Source organism: Heterodontus francisci, chromosome 3 (assembly GCF_036365525.1).
Source record: "Heterodontus francisci isolate sHetFra1 chromosome 3, sHetFra1.hap1, whole genome shotgun sequence".
Taxonomy (NCBI): Eukaryota; Metazoa; Chordata; class Chondrichthyes; order Heterodontiformes; family Heterodontidae; genus Heterodontus; species Heterodontus francisci.
The window spans coordinates 162080669-162096107 of NC_090373.1; the positions used below are offsets into that span (position 1 = coordinate 162080669).

The 15439-nt window shown below is 46.4% G+C and overlaps 1 protein-coding gene across 5 annotated transcripts in view; it reads right to left on the minus strand.

Annotated features, from left to right (window-relative positions):
- The window catches only part of ak9 (adenylate kinase 9), a 455773-nt gene that overhangs the window by 91303 nt on the left and 349031 nt on the right, over positions 1-15439 (minus strand). For all 5 annotated transcript variants that reach the window (XM_068027233.1, XM_068027231.1, XM_068027230.1 and 2 more), the window contains one exon: positions 8954-9167. In XM_068027233.1, the coding sequence (XP_067883334.1) occupies positions 8954-9167 (214 nt within the window). The remainder of the gene's footprint in view (positions 1-8953; positions 9168-15439) is intronic.

Genomic DNA, 15439 nt, shown 5'->3' on the forward strand with positions numbered 1-15439 from the left:
AGGTCCCACCTGCCCAGTCCCAATGTCTCAGAAATCTGATGCCCTCCCTCCTAAACCAGTTCTCCAGCCACATGTTCAATTGCTCAATTCTCCTCTTCTTATGCTCACTTGCACGTGGGACTGGGAGTAATCCTGAGATAACTGCTTTTGAGGTCCTGCTTTTTAATCTCCTTCCTACCTCCCTAAAATCTGCTTTCAGGATCTCATCCCCCTCTTATGTCATTGGTACCGATGTAGACCACGACCCCTGGCTGTTCACCCTCCCCCAGAAGAATATCCTGCAGCAGCTCCGTGACATCCTTGACCCTGGCACTAGGAAGGCAACAAACCATCCTGCAGTCACAGTTACTGCCGCAGAAACGCCTGTCTGTTCCCCTAACCAACGAATCCCCTATCACTATTGCTCTTCAACTCCTCTTCCTCCCCTCCTGTGCAGCTGAGCCACCTGTGGTGCCACAAACTTGGCTCTGACTGCACTCCTCTGAGGAACCATTATCATCACCAGTATCCAAAATGAAAAACTGATTAGCAAGTGAGATCCTCTCAGGGCACTCCTGCACTACCTGCCTCGTTCTCTTAGACTGCCTGGCGGTCACCCGTTCCCTATCTGCCTGCATATTTCTAACCTGCGGTGCGACCACCTCCCTAAATGTGCTATCCATGTAGTCCTCCGCCTCACAGATGCACAACAATGACTCCAGCCGCCGCTCGAGTTCTGAAACCTGGAGCTCAAGCTTCTGCGGCCGGTGACATCGCTGGCAAGGACAGCATTTATTGCCCATCCTTAATTTCCCTTGAGAAGGTGGTGGCAAGCCTTGAACCATTGCAGTCCTTGTGGTGTCAGTGGACTCACAGCGCTTTTAGAGAGGGAGTTCCAGAATTTGAAATCAGCGACAGTGAAGGAATAGCAATATAGTTCCAAGTCAGGATGCTATGTGACTTGGAGGGGAACTTACAGGTGGTGGTATTCCCATGAGTTTGCAGCCCTTGTTCTTCTTGGTGAGTTGCTGCAGTGCATCTTGTAGATGGTACACACTGCTGCCACTGTGCACTGGTGATGGAGAGAGTGAAAGTTTAAGGTGGTGGATGGGGTGCCAATCAAATAGGCTGCTTTGTCCTAGATGGTGTCAAGCTTTTTGAGTATTTTTGGAACTGCCCTCATCCAGGCAAGTATTCCATCGCACAACTGACTTGTGCCTTGTAGATGATGGACAGGCTTTGGGGAGTCAGGAGGTGGGTTACTCTCCGCAGAATTCCCAGCCTCTGACCTGCCCTTGTAGCCACAGTATTAATGGGGAGGTGGTGACGTACTGGTATTGTCACTGGACTAGTAACCCAGAGACCCAGGGTATTGCTCTGGGGACTCTGGTTCAAATCCCACCACAGCAGAAGGTGGAATTTGAATTCAATTAATAAATCTGGAATTAAAAAAGCTAGTCTAATGATGGCCATGAAACCATTGTTGATTGTTGTAAAAAACTCATCTGGTTCACTAATGTCCTTCAGGGAAGGAAATCCTTACCTGGTCTGGCCTACATGTGACTCCAGACCCACAGCAATGTGGTTGACTCTTACATGCCCCCTGAAATGGCCTAGCAAGCCACTCAGTTGTATCTAACCGCTACGAAGTCAATAAAAAGGGGTGAAACTGGACGGACCACCCGGCATCGACCTAGGCACCGGTCACTGTCGCTGGGTCAAAATCCTGGAACTCCCTTCCCAACAACACTGTGGGTGTACCTACCCCACATGGACTGCAGCGGTTCACGAAGGCAGCTCACCACCACCTTCTCAAGGGCAGTTAGGGATGGGCAATAAATGCTGGCATAGTCAGCGATGCCCACATCCCATGAATGAATTTTTTAAAAAATGTGTTGGTCCAGTTAACTTTCCAGTCGATCGTAACTGCCGGGATGTTGATGGTGGGGGATTCAGAGATAGTAATGCCATTGAATTCCGAGGGGGGTTGGTTAGAATCTCTCTTGTTGGAGATGCTCATTGCCTGGCACTTATGTGGTGCAAATGTTACTCATCACTTATCAGTCCAAGCCTGACTATTGCCCAGGACTTGCTGCATATGGGCATGAACTGCTTCATTATCTGAGGAGTTACGTATGGGACTGAACACTGCAATCATTAATGAATATTTCCACTTCTGGCCTTATGCTGGAGGGAAGGTCATTGATAAAGCAGCTGAAAATGGTTCGGTCTAGGATAGCGCCCTGAGGAATATAACAAAAGCCATGCTGCCACAAGAAATGTGATATAGGAGACATTGGGGTGTTTAAACAACAGTTCTGCTCCCTGGACTGCTTTGTATTAGCCCTCCAATGCTCAGCAGAGCGTGTGTTATGCATTGTGGTGTTCTGCTGCATGCTGCATAACATCGCCATCATGAGGGCCCAGCACTTGCCACCAGCTATAAGGTGACCAATTGAGGAGGAGGACGACGAAAAGCAGCAGGAAGACGGGGAGGAGGAAGATGAGGAGGTAGAGGGAGGAGGCAACTAATAGGGCCCCTTCTTGCTGGGCAGTCAATGATCGACTCATCTGACTGCAATACGAGTCAACGCAACCCCAATTCACCATTCCCCAACAGTCACACTCCTCACCTTCTCTCTGTTACCATCACAGCGTCTGCTTGGCTACTGTGCAAAAGTAAAATCCACCAGAGAATTAACATTCCATAAATAAAACCATGCAATATTGCACACAAATGTCAGCTAATCACCCATGTGCATTCCCTTAATGCCTGTCTTTCGTGTGCCTTTGCCTGTCCTTGTGCTCCTATATAGTGCTACCCCAATGGCTGCAACATGGCTGGTGGAAGGCTGCTGACTTTCAGTAGGGGAGACTGCAGATGACCTTGTAGGGCGACCTCATAGAGCTCAGGCCCTAGAAGGCCAAGCTTTGGACTGCACTACCTCAGCATAGGTGTCAGCAGTGGGCGGGCTGGCTGGCTGACAATCAACACCAAGGGCACTAGCAGAGTGGCAGTAGTGAAAGGAAAAATGCTGTTATCCTGGATCCACTACCATTGGTGGCATCTCTGCAATCCTAGTAATGTGTTGGAGGACAAATGATGTTGTGGCACCCTCCAAGTCCCTTTGTACATTATTTGCAGTTATTATGCCAGTAGTCTGAGCTTGTGTGGCAGCAAGCTGAGATTGCATGATGCCAATCTAAGCTTCCACTGCAGCACCCAGATATTTCATGGCTTCTGCTTGTGCTGCAATGGAAGCTGAATCATCAGTCATCAGATGCTGCAGCATGGTTGGGTCTGTAGGTGTACGAATGGAGTTGGTCACCATTTTCATGCTGGAAAGGATGGGCACCAAGCTCTGCACAAAGCCTTGTGCTAAGTTGGTGCTGGACTCCTTCATGCTCCTTCACATTAACTGCAGGCTTTCCAGCAAGCTTGCCAATGCACCAAGCATTTCATTGTGCATACCCAACAGCCTTCTTCTATCGGACACTCCATCTGAGTGAAATGCAGCAAGACTTTTGTGTGACGTCACCCTCCGGCAAGCTGGCACCTGTGCTACCCTTGTTCCCTTCCCTGGCTACAGGCCATTGGTGCCAGGTATCGCACTATTTGCCAATTCCGCCTCTAAGCTAGCGTCTAAGATATCCACAGTGTCAGTATCTGAGCTAGTATCTGCAAATGTGAGAGCAAGTAACAGTGTTTCTTCCTCATCACTGTTTTCCTGCTCTTCCAGTTCTTTCTCTTGCACCACTGTCTGGCCAAGTTGTGGTTCTTGATTATCTGAAAGGAAAAATGTAGGGTTATGGTGTGGAGAGTGGGGGTGGTGGAAGGAGGGAGGAACAAGAGGTGCATGCTTACATCATCTCATCATCTGCAGAGATTATGGAATGTGTCACAGAGTTATAGAGTTATACAACAGAGAAACAGGCCCTTCGGCCCATCGTGTCTGGGCCGCCATCAAGCACCTATCTATTCTAATCCCATTTTCCAGCACTTGGCCCGTAGGCTTGTATGCTATGGTGTTTTAAGTGCTCATCTAAATACTTCTTAAATGTTGTGAGGGTTGCTGCCTCTACCACCTCTTCAGACAGTGTGTTCCAGATTGCAACCACCCTCTAGGTGAAAAATGTTTTCCTCAAATCCCCTCTAAACCTCCTTCCCCTTACCATAAATCTATGCCCCTTGGTTATTGACATGTCCACTAAGGGAAAAAGTTTCTTCCTATCTAACCTATTAATGCCCCTCATAATTTTGTATACCTCAATCAGGTCCCCGCTCAGCCTTCTCTGCTCTAAGGAAAACAACCCTAGCCTATCCAGTCTCTCTTCACAGCTGAAATGCTCCAGCCCAGGCAACATCCTGGTGAATCTCCTCTGCACCCTCTCCAGTGCAATCACATCCTTCCTCTAGTGTGGCGACCAGAACTCTACACAGTACTCCAGCTGCGCCCTAACTAGCATTTTAGACAGTACCATCATAACCTCCCTGCTCTTATATTTTATGCCTCAGCTAATAAAGGCAAGTATCCCATATGCCTTCCTAACCACCTTATCAGCCAGTGCTGCTGCCTTCAGTGATCTATGAACAAGTACACCAAGTTCGCTTTGACCCTCTGTACTTCCTAGGGTCCTACCATCCATTGTATATTCCCTTGCCTTGTTAGTCCTCCCAAAATGCATCACCTCACACTTCTCAGGATTAAATTGCATTTGCCACTGCTTCGCCCACCTTACCAGCCCATCTATATCGTTCTCTAATCTAAGGCTATCTTCCTCATTATTTACAACACCACCAATTTTTGTGTCATCTGCAAACTTACTGATCATACCTCCTATATTCACGTCTAAATCAGTAATGTACACTGCAAACATCAAGGGTCTCAGCACCATTCCCTGCGGTACACCACTGGTCACAGGCTTCCACTTCCAAAAACAACCCTCAACCATCACCCTCTGCCTCCTGCCACTAAGACAATTTTGGATCCAATTTGCCAAATTGCTCTGGATCCCATGGGCTCTTACCTTCTTAACCAATCTCCCATGCAGGACCTTATCAAAAGCCTTACTGAAGTCCATGTAGACTACATCAACTGCTTTACCCTCATCTACACATCTAGTCACCTCCTCCAAAATTTCAATCAAGTTTGTTAGATATGATCTCCCCCTGACAAAGCCATGCTGACTATCCTTGATTAATCCCTGCCTCTCCAAGTGGAGATTAATCCTGTCCCTCAGAATTTATTCCAATAGTTTCCCTATCACTGATGTTAGACTGACTGGCCTGTAATTACCGGGTTTATCCCTGCTACCCTTCTTGAATAATGGTACTACATTCGCTGTCCTCCAGTCCTCTGGTACCTCTCCTGTGGCCAGAGAGGATTTGAAAATTTGTGTCAGAGCCTCTGCTATCATCTCCCTTGCCTCACATAACAGCCTGTGATACATCTCATCTGGGCCTGGGGATTTATCCACTTTTAAGCCCACGAAAACAGTTAATACTTCCTCCCTTTCAATGCTAATTTGTTCAAGTATATCACAATCCCCCTCCCTGACCTCTACCAACATCGCCCTTCTCCACAGTGTTTTTTAAAATTCATTCAAGGGATGTAGGCGTCGCTGGCAAGGCCAGCATTTATTGTCCATCCCTAATTGCCCTTGAGAAGGTGGTGGTGAGCTGCCTTCTTGAACTGCTGCAATCCACATGGGGTAGGTACACCCACAATGCTGTTAGGAAGGATTTTGACCCAGCGATAGTGAAGGAACGGCAATATAGTTCCAAGTCAGGATGGTGTGTAACTTGGAGGAGAACTTGCAGGTGGTGGTGTTCCCATGCATTTGCTGCCCTGTCCTTCTAGTTGGTAGAGGTCACGGGTCTGGAAGATGCTGTCTAAGAACGCTTAGTGTGTTGCTGCAGTGCATCTTGTAGATGGTACACACTGCTGCTACTATGCGTCGGTGGTGGAGGGAGCGAATGTTTGAGGATGGGGTGCCAATCAAGCGGGCTGTTTTGTCCTAGATGGTGTCGAGCTTCTTGAGTGTTGTTGGAGCTGCACCCATCCAGGCAAGTGCAGAGTATTCCATCACACTCCTGACTTGTGCCTTGTAGATGGTGGATAGGCTTTGGGGAGTCAGGAGATGAGTTACTCACCGCAGGATTCCTAGCCTCTGACCTGCTCTTGTAGCCATGGTTTTTATATGAACACAGTGAACACAGATGAAAAGTAATCATTTAAAACCTCTCCCATGTCCTCTGGCTCCACACACACATTGCCACTTTGGTCCCTCATGGGCCCTACTCTTTCCCTGGTTATCTTCTTGCCCTTAATATACTTATAAAACGCCTTGGGATTTTCTTTTATCTTGCCTGCCAGTGTTTTTTCATGTCCCCTCTTCGCTCTCCTAATTACTTTAAGTACCCCCCTACACTTTCTATACTCCTCTGGGGCCTCCACTGTTTTCAGCACTCTGAATCTGCCATAAGCCTCCTTTTTTTTCCTTATCCAATCTTCTATCTCCCTTCACATCCAGGGTTCCCTAGACTTGTTGGACCTACCCTTCACCTTTACGGGAACATGTTGGCTCTGAACTCTCTCTATTTCCTTTTTGAATGACTCCCATTGGTCTGATGTAGACTTTCCTACAAGTAGCTGCTCTCAGTCCACTCTGGCCAGATCCTGTTTTATCATATTGAAATCGGCCTTCCCCCAATTCAGCACATTTCCGGTCCCTCTTTGTCCTTTTCCATAACTACCTTAAATCTTACAGAGTTATGGTCACTATCTCCGAAATGCTCCCCCACTGCCACTTCTACCACTAGTCCAGCTTCATTCCCTAGGATTAGGTCCAGTTCTGCCCCTTCTCTTGTAGGACTTTCTTCGTACTGGCTCAAAAAGCTCTCCTGTATGCACTTGAAGAATTCCTCCCCATTTCAGCCTTTTGTACTAAGACTATCCCAGTTAATATTGGGGAAGTTGAAATCCCCTACTATTATTACCCTATTATTTTTACACTTCTCTGAGATTTGCCTGCATATCTGTTCCTCTATTTCTCCCTGACTGGAGGCCTGTAGTACACTCCCAGCCAAGTTATTGCCCCCTTTTTGTTTTTAAGTTCTACCCATATGGCCTCATTTGATTAACCTTCTAAGATACCATCCCTTCTTACTGCCGTAATTGACTTCTTGATCAACAGTACAATGCCACCTCCTCTTTTATACCCTCCTCTGTCACGCCTGAAGATTCTATACCCTGGAATATTGAGCTGCCAGTCCTGCCCTTCCCTCAACTATGTCTCTGTGGTAGCAAGGTAGCGAAGTGGGATGTGAGGAGGATTAGCTATGAGGATACCTTCATCTTTGATGGTTTCAGCCTAGCCACTGTTCACAGCCTCACCCTTGGCCAATCCAATGATGGCAACCACTGCCTCCACTGTTAGGTTAAGGACATCGAGCCATGCTGTCCCTTGTCAGTTAGGTGCTGCTGCCTCCTTGTCCTGCAAGAGACAGGGACATGTGTCAGTGAATATGGTACAATGTGGTTGGGTGATGTGTCTGTCATGGTTGAACAGCTTGCAGTGTGTGCAAGCTGTGAATTGTGGGTGTGAGGCTGGCAGCAGTGCTAAGTGTGTAGGAGTGAAGTGAAGCTATGAATGTTAGGTATGAATCATGATTGATACAGATTGTTGATAGGTGAGTGATAGGGATGTGGCACAAAGAGCAGCAAGGCTAGTTGTGCAGTAGGTGGGATATGGCATTTGAAGATAAATTCACTGGCCTTGATCACTCACGTCTGGTAATTGAACCTTTTGCGGCATTGCAACCAGGTCCTCGGGCTAGTCGCCAGGCATTCACCGCCACAGCTATCTGGTCCCAAAGCGTTCGTCAAGTTTGTCTGAAGGGCCAACTGGCTCCCTGTGGATAGCTGACATCTCCCCTCCTTTCCACCTCTTGCAACAAGGCGGCCAGTGCAAATTCAGAAAACTTTGTATCCAGTGCTCTGCCATGTTGCACCATTCTTGTGTCTTTCCAAGATCAGAATCAGTTGTAGACTGACTTTCAGCACCTGCTCCAGCTACAATGAACCTCAGCTCTGAGAGATGCAGGCTGGCTTTAAGTAATGCAGGTTAGCTTTAATTCATGCTAGCCTCTCACGACTTTGCATCCCTTGCTCAGCTATGTAGCTACTCAACATAAGGTTGGCTGCACGCTATAATCATTTAAGTTAGCAGGCAGCACCAAGTTTGCGTGCTGCTTAGATTGGAAGCAACGGGCACAGGGTAACCCTACATCTTGATGTCCACACTCGTTTTCGGGCCCTGTCAATTTCCCAGCCTCTGGAACTCAGTAAGGATTCGTAAATCTGATTGGTTGAATAGCCTTGCTGTTTCTTGCCCTGTTCTCTGACACCACAGATCCCCTGTAGAGTGCTGCACTGAAACAGACACTGAATTAAAGCTTGGCTCGGGTATAAAATTAAAACCCGACCCAGGGCCGACCCGACCACAGCCAACCCGAACCCGACCCGGGCCCGACCCGGGCCCGATTCCTTCAATTTTTTTTCATGCCTGACCCAACCCGAAAATATCAAACATGTTATTAATTCAGAAAAATAAAATTGCGTCAAAATGTAGATTAAAAAGAAAACAATACAAAACAAAACCCGACCACAGCCAACCCGAATCCGACCTGAGCCTGAATTCTGGACACCGAATATAGATCCGACCAGACCCGAACCCGTCACATGTAGTCGGGTTTGGTTGGATAGCCAGGCTTTACACTGAATTAGTGGAAATAGCCACTGACAAGCCCACAAAAAAAGTCTGTGGGCAGTTATCAGTGAGGTGAACAGAAAGCCCATGCGGTCGTCGCTGACAACAAAATTTGGACCATTATGTACAGATAGATCAGTAAATGGATGTATTACTAACAGGTACATTTAAAATCAAAGTTGGTTCAAAATTCGTTACCCACCAGTACTCTTTCCAGACTTTGGTGGTCCTACAATGGCAATCCTGATGGGCACAGAAGGCCTAGGTTTATGCTGGCAGATATACTGGAAAGGATTTTCAATGAATTTGTCTCTATGCTGCTTGGTTGCAAAGTAATAAACATATTTGCGGTGGATAACAGGGAAGACGTTTTGCTGCATATCAAGGACAGGTTGAATTGCAGTTCCTTCGCTCAACTGTAGAGTAAAAAAAACGAAAACTATATGTATTCATAATCGGATTCATTCTACCTATATAGTATTTGTATCATTTGAAAAATGTCAGCTACAGATATCTATGACCCTGTGTATTCTGTATGTTAGACAAAAAAACATCCTATTCACATTTTAAGTGGCCATCTTTGCAGATGGATAAATGGGCTATCGTCAAGTAGCACAAAATATGCAGCCATTCGTAATTCTAATTGATTTTGTGGTGAATTGGATAAACCAGAAATTGCATATCAAGCTTAGTTTGTGCTTCAAAGCACAATTGTGCCATACATGACTCTATTGTACTTGTAAGGAAAGGATTGGTCAGATTGTTCTGAAGTCTGCTAATATAATACTGCGATTGATTTATCTTTGTAATGTAGTAATAGTAACTTTTAGCTTTCATAAGTTAGAGTCATAGAGTTATTCAGCACAGAAACAGGCCCTTCGGCCCATCGTGTCCATGCCGGCCATCAAGCACCTATCTATTCTAATCCCATTTTCCAGCACTTGGCCTGTAGCCTTGTATGCTATGGCATTTCAAGTGCTCATCTAAATACTTCTTAAATGTTGTGAGGGTTCCTGCCTCTACCACCCCTTCAGGCAGTGTGTTCCAGATTCCAACCACCCTCTGGGTGAAAAGATTTTTCCTCAAATCCCCTCTAAACGTCCTGCCCCTTACCTCAAATCTATGCTTTGTGGTTATTGACACATCTGCTAAGGGAAAAAGTTTCTTCCTATCTACCCTATCTATGCCCCTCACAATTTTGTATACCTCAATCAGGTCCCCCCCACCCTGCCTTCTCTGCTCTAAGGAAAACAACCCTAGCCGATCCAGTCTCTCTTCACAGCTGAAATGCTCCAGCCCAGGCAACATTCTGGTGAATCTCATCCTTCCTATAGTGTGGTGCCCAGAACTGTACACAGTACTCCAGCTATGGCCTAACTAGCATTTTATACAGTACCATCATAACCTCCCTGCTCTTATATTCTATGCCTCAGCTAATAAAGGCAAGTATCCCATATGCCTTCCTAACCACCTTATCAGCCAGTGCTGCTGCCTTCAGTGATCTATGGACACGTGCACCAAGGTCCCTCTGACCCTCTGTACTTACTCGAGTCCTCCATCCATTGTATATTCCCTTGCCTTGTTAGTCCTCCCAAAATGCATCACCTCACACTGCTCAGGATTAAATTGTATCTGCCACTGCTATGCCCATCTTACCAGCCCATCTATATCATCCTGTAATCTAAGGCTTTCCTCTTCACTATTTATGATACCACCAAATTTCGTGTCATCTGCAAACTTACTGATCATACCTCCTATATTCACGTCTAACTCATTAATGTACACTACAAACAGAAAGGGTCTCAGCACCTATCACTGCGGTACACCACTGGTCACAGGCTTCCACTCACAAAAACAACCCTCGACCATCACCCTTTGCCTCCTGCCACTGAGCCAATTTTGGATCCAATTTGCCAAATTGCCCTGGATCCCATGGGCTGTTACCTACTTAACCAATCTCCCATGAGGGACCTTATCAAAAGCCTTACTGAAGTCCATGTAGATTACATCAACTGCTTTACCCTCATCTACACATCTAGTCACCGCCTCGAAAAATTCAATCAAGTTTGTTAGACATGATCTCCCCCTGACAAAGCCATGCTGACTATCCCTGATTAATCCCTGCCTCTCCAAGTAGAGATTAATCCTGTCCCTCAGAACATTTTCGAATAGTTTCTCTACCACTGATGTTAGACTCACTGGCCTGTAATTACCAGGTTTATTCCTACTACCCTTCTTGAATAATGGTACCACATTATCTGTCCTCCAGTCCTCTGGCACCTCTCCTGTAGTCGGAGAGGATTTGAAAATTTGTGTCAGAGCCCTTGCAATCCCCTCCCTTGCCTCACATAGCAGCCTGGAATACATCTCATCTGGGCCTGGGGATTTATCCACTTTTAAGCCCGCTAAAACTGCGTATAGCTCCTCCCTTTCAGTGCTAATTTATTCAAGTATATCACAATCCCCTTCCCTGATTTTGACACCTACATCGTCCTTCTCCATAGTGAACACAGATGAAAAGTAATCATTTAAAACCTCAGCTACATCCTCCAGCTCCACATACAGATTGCCACTTTGGTCCCTAATGGGCCCTACTTTTTCTCTGATTATCCTCTTGCCCTTAATATACTTAGAGAATGCCTTGGGATTTTTCTTTATCTTGCCCGCCAGTGTTTTTTCATGCCCCCTCTTCGCTCTCCTAATTACTCTTTTAAGTACCCCCTACACTTTCTGTTGTGAGGAAGTGTGTCAATTTAGAAGCAGTGTCCACTGTACTGCTGAATTAAGACTGAATATAAAGCAATGGTCAGTTTAGATAATAAACCTAATAAAAAACATACTGCAGAGAACTTTTATCAGCTGATAACAAGTTAGTTCTGCAGAAGGATACATCTGCGAAGCAGAAGCAGGAAATTCGTATGTCACGGTACAGATTTATTCAAGGTTTAATTGGTGGATTAGAAAGAAGAGTGAGACAATCTATAATAATCTTCCCTAGATATGGGCGAGATGCCAGAGGATTGTAAAGTGGCAAATGTGACAAGCTAGTTCAAGAAAGGGTGTAAAGACATTCCTCGTACCAACAGGCCAGTCAGTTTAACATCAGTGGTGAATAAGGTTTTAGAAACAATAATCAGGGAAAAAAATTAACAGGCACTTAGAGAGGTTTGAGTTAATTAAGGACAGCCAGCAGGGATTTGTAAAGGGCAGATGGTATTTGACTAATCTAATTGAATTTTTTGATGAAGTAACAGAAGGTTGATGAAGGGAATGTGGTGGACGTTATCTATATGGATTTTAAGAAAACATTTGACAAAGTACCATATAAAAGGCTGGTTAACAAATTTAAGACTCATGAAATAGAAGGGTCAGTGTCAGCTTGGATAAAAAATTGGTTTAAGGACAAAAAACAGCGAGTTGTAGTGAATAGTTGTTTTTCAGACTGGAGGATTGTAACAGTGGTGTTCCCCAATGGTCAGTGCTAGGATCACTGCTTTTTTTGATATATATAAATGACTTGGATATTGGAATACAGAGTAAAATATCAAAATGTGCCAATGATACCAAACTTGGAGGTGCGGCAAACGGTGAGGATGATAGCAATCGACCGCACCAGGATATAGATAGGCGAGCAGAATGGACAGACAAGTGGCAGATGGAATTTAATACAGAAAAGTGTGAGGTGTTGCACTTTGGCAAAAGGGATAGGGAGAGGCAATATAAACTTAATGGCACAGTTCTAAAGACAATGCAGGGACAGAGGGACCTGGGGGTGGATGTCCATAGATCTGTGAAGGTGGCAGAACATACTGAGACAGTAGTTAGAAAAGCATATGGGGATCTTGGGCTTCATAAATAGAGTATTGAGTACAAAAGCAGGGAAGCTATGCCTCCTTGCAGTAAAGGAGATTGAGGGGAGATCAGATAGAGGTGTACAAGATTATGACAGTTTTATATAAAGGTAGGCAAAGAAAAGCTGTTCCCATTAGCTGATGGTACAAGGTCTAGGGGACACAGATTTAAGGTTGTGGGCAAGAGATGCAAGGGGATGTGAGGAAGAAACTTTTACGCAGTAAGTGGTTTGACTCATGGCCCACGAGGTTGGTAGAAGTGGAGATGATCAATTATTTCAAAAGGAAATTGTCTTGTCTCTTGAGGGAAGTAAACGTGCAGGGCTACAGGGATGGAGCGGGGGAATGGGACTGACTGGATTGCTCTACAGAGAGTGGCATGGAATTGATGGGTTAAATGGCCTTCTTCTGTGGCGTAATGACTATCAAAGCCTGCTGATTGTGGGAAAGGAAGCGAGCACGATTTAAATATCGTGTTCGTGGAGGTCGGCACTGAGACAAGCCGCTTCTAGAACACGACACCATTTTTAAAGGGATGCCAGCAGCAAGGGAATGGGTTGGGCGCACATCTCCAATTGAGTGCCTGTTGAGCTTATTAAAAAGCTCACTAAGTATTCAAAAGTTCACCATTTTTGAAGGCTGGGAAAGGGGAAGACACCAGGGGGGAAATACGTCAGGATTATGAAGATGTGAACAGTATAGAGGGCTGTGAGAAGGACTGATTAAAATAAAGTAGAGGCAGCAAATAAAGCTCAGCTGCTTCAGATGTGCCTCAGTGTAGCTGTTGCTGTAGCTAGAAGAGTTGAATTTCTCATTGTTAAGTGGCAGGAAATTGAGCTCGCTGGCATCACAGGGGCAGTTGGGGTTGGCCGAGGAAAGCCCAGTGAACGTACAAAGCCCAGCTAAGGGTGTTCAGATGGGAACAGGCTACTCTTACATTGGACAGAGCAGCCAGGATGATCTGCGGCAGATGCAACCTCTTGGACAGCCAGAAGTTAGAGGGGCACAGCGGGGCAGAGGGTGGGAGGGGCACCTGTAAGGGGACAAAGGCGCTACCTGAAGGGGTTAAGTAGACATAGAATGTGAATTAGAAAGGCAACTCGGTTGAATATAGTTAAGTCAGGATGGGAAAAAGAGAAACAAGCTGCCAGGGCAACGGACAAGGTCGATGTTGAAGCCGGAAACGGCCCATGCTGCATAATCAGCAGACTGTGGAATGTTTAACTCGTGTGAAATAAAGAGATAAAGGACCAAGACTGGTGACATCTGTTGTGAGCACTGATAAGACTGGAACTGTGTATTCATAAGAGCTCCTCCTCAGAGCCCTTTCCTATCCTGAGTGGCGTGAAACAGGGCTGTGTTCTCGCACCCACACTTTTTGGGATTTTCTTCTCCCTGCTGCTTTCACATGCGTTCAAGTCCTCTGAAGAAGGAATTTTCCTCCACACAAGATCAGGGGGCAGGTTGTTCAACCTTGCCCGTCTAAGAGCGAAGTCCAAAGTACGGAAAGTCCTCATCAGGGAACTCCTCTTTGCTGACGATGCTGCTTTAACATCTCACACTGAAGAGTGCCTGCAGAGTCTCATCGACAGGTTTGCGACTGCCTGCAATGAATTTGGCCTAACCATCAGCCTCAAGAAAACAAACATCATGGGGCAGGATGTCAGAAATGCTCCATCCATCAATATTGGCGACCACGCTCTGTAAGTGGTTCAAGAGTTCACCTACCTAGGCTCAACTATCACCAGTAACCTGTCTCTAGATGCAGAAATCAACAAGCGCATGGGAAAGGCTTCCACTGCTATGTCCAGACTGGCCAAGAAAGTGTGGGAAAATGGCGCACTGACACAGAACACAAAAGTCCGAGTGTATCAGGCCTGTGTCCTCAGTACCTTGCTCTATGGCAGCGAGGCCTGGACAACGTATGTCAGCCAAGAGCGACGTCTCAATTCATTCCATCTTCGCTGCCTCCGGAGAATACTTGGCATCAGGTGGCAGGACCGTATCTCCAACACAGAAGTCCTCGAGGCTGCCAACATCCCCAGCTTGTACACACTACTGAGTCAGCGGCGCTTGAGATGGCTTGACCGTGTGAGCCGCATGGAAGATGGCAGGATCCCCAAAGACACATTGTACAGCGAGCTCGCCACTGGTATCAGACCCACCGGCCGTCCATGTCTCCGCTATAAAGACGTCTGCAAACGCGACATGAAATCCTGTGACATTGATCACAAGTCGTGGGAGTCAGTTGCCAGCGTTCGCCAGAGCTGGCGGGCAGCCATAAAGACGGGGCTAAAATGTGGCGAGTCGAAGAGACTTAGTAGTTGGCGGGAAAAAAGACAGAGGCGCAAGGGGAGAGCCAACTGTGCAACAGCCCCGACAAACAAATTTCTCTGCAGCACCTGTGGAAAAGCCTGTCACTCTAGAATTGGCCTTTATAGCCACTCCAGGCGCTGCTTCACAAACCACTGACCACCTCCAGGCGCGTATCCATTGTCTCTCGAGATAAGGAGGCCCAAAAGAATGATCAATTATCCATTGTTTGACCATATTGTGTGACAAATGCAGTATATAAGCTTGTATCTTTGAGCGTAAAATCAGAGTTCTACTTCAGACTGCCCGAGATAGTCTCTCCCTGCGTACGCTTGAATAAACGATCGAAATCTGTACCTGGGTCTCCCAGTGTTGTCCCACAACACTACCCAAGACATTGGGTACACAGCCCAAGAGTCAGCTACCTGCAAATGACCGAGCGAGCACCAGTGCTACAGCAGCCACAATGACCTGAGGACTCATAGCCGCCATGGCAGTTCCCTACCTGCAGCTGTCAAGGTCTC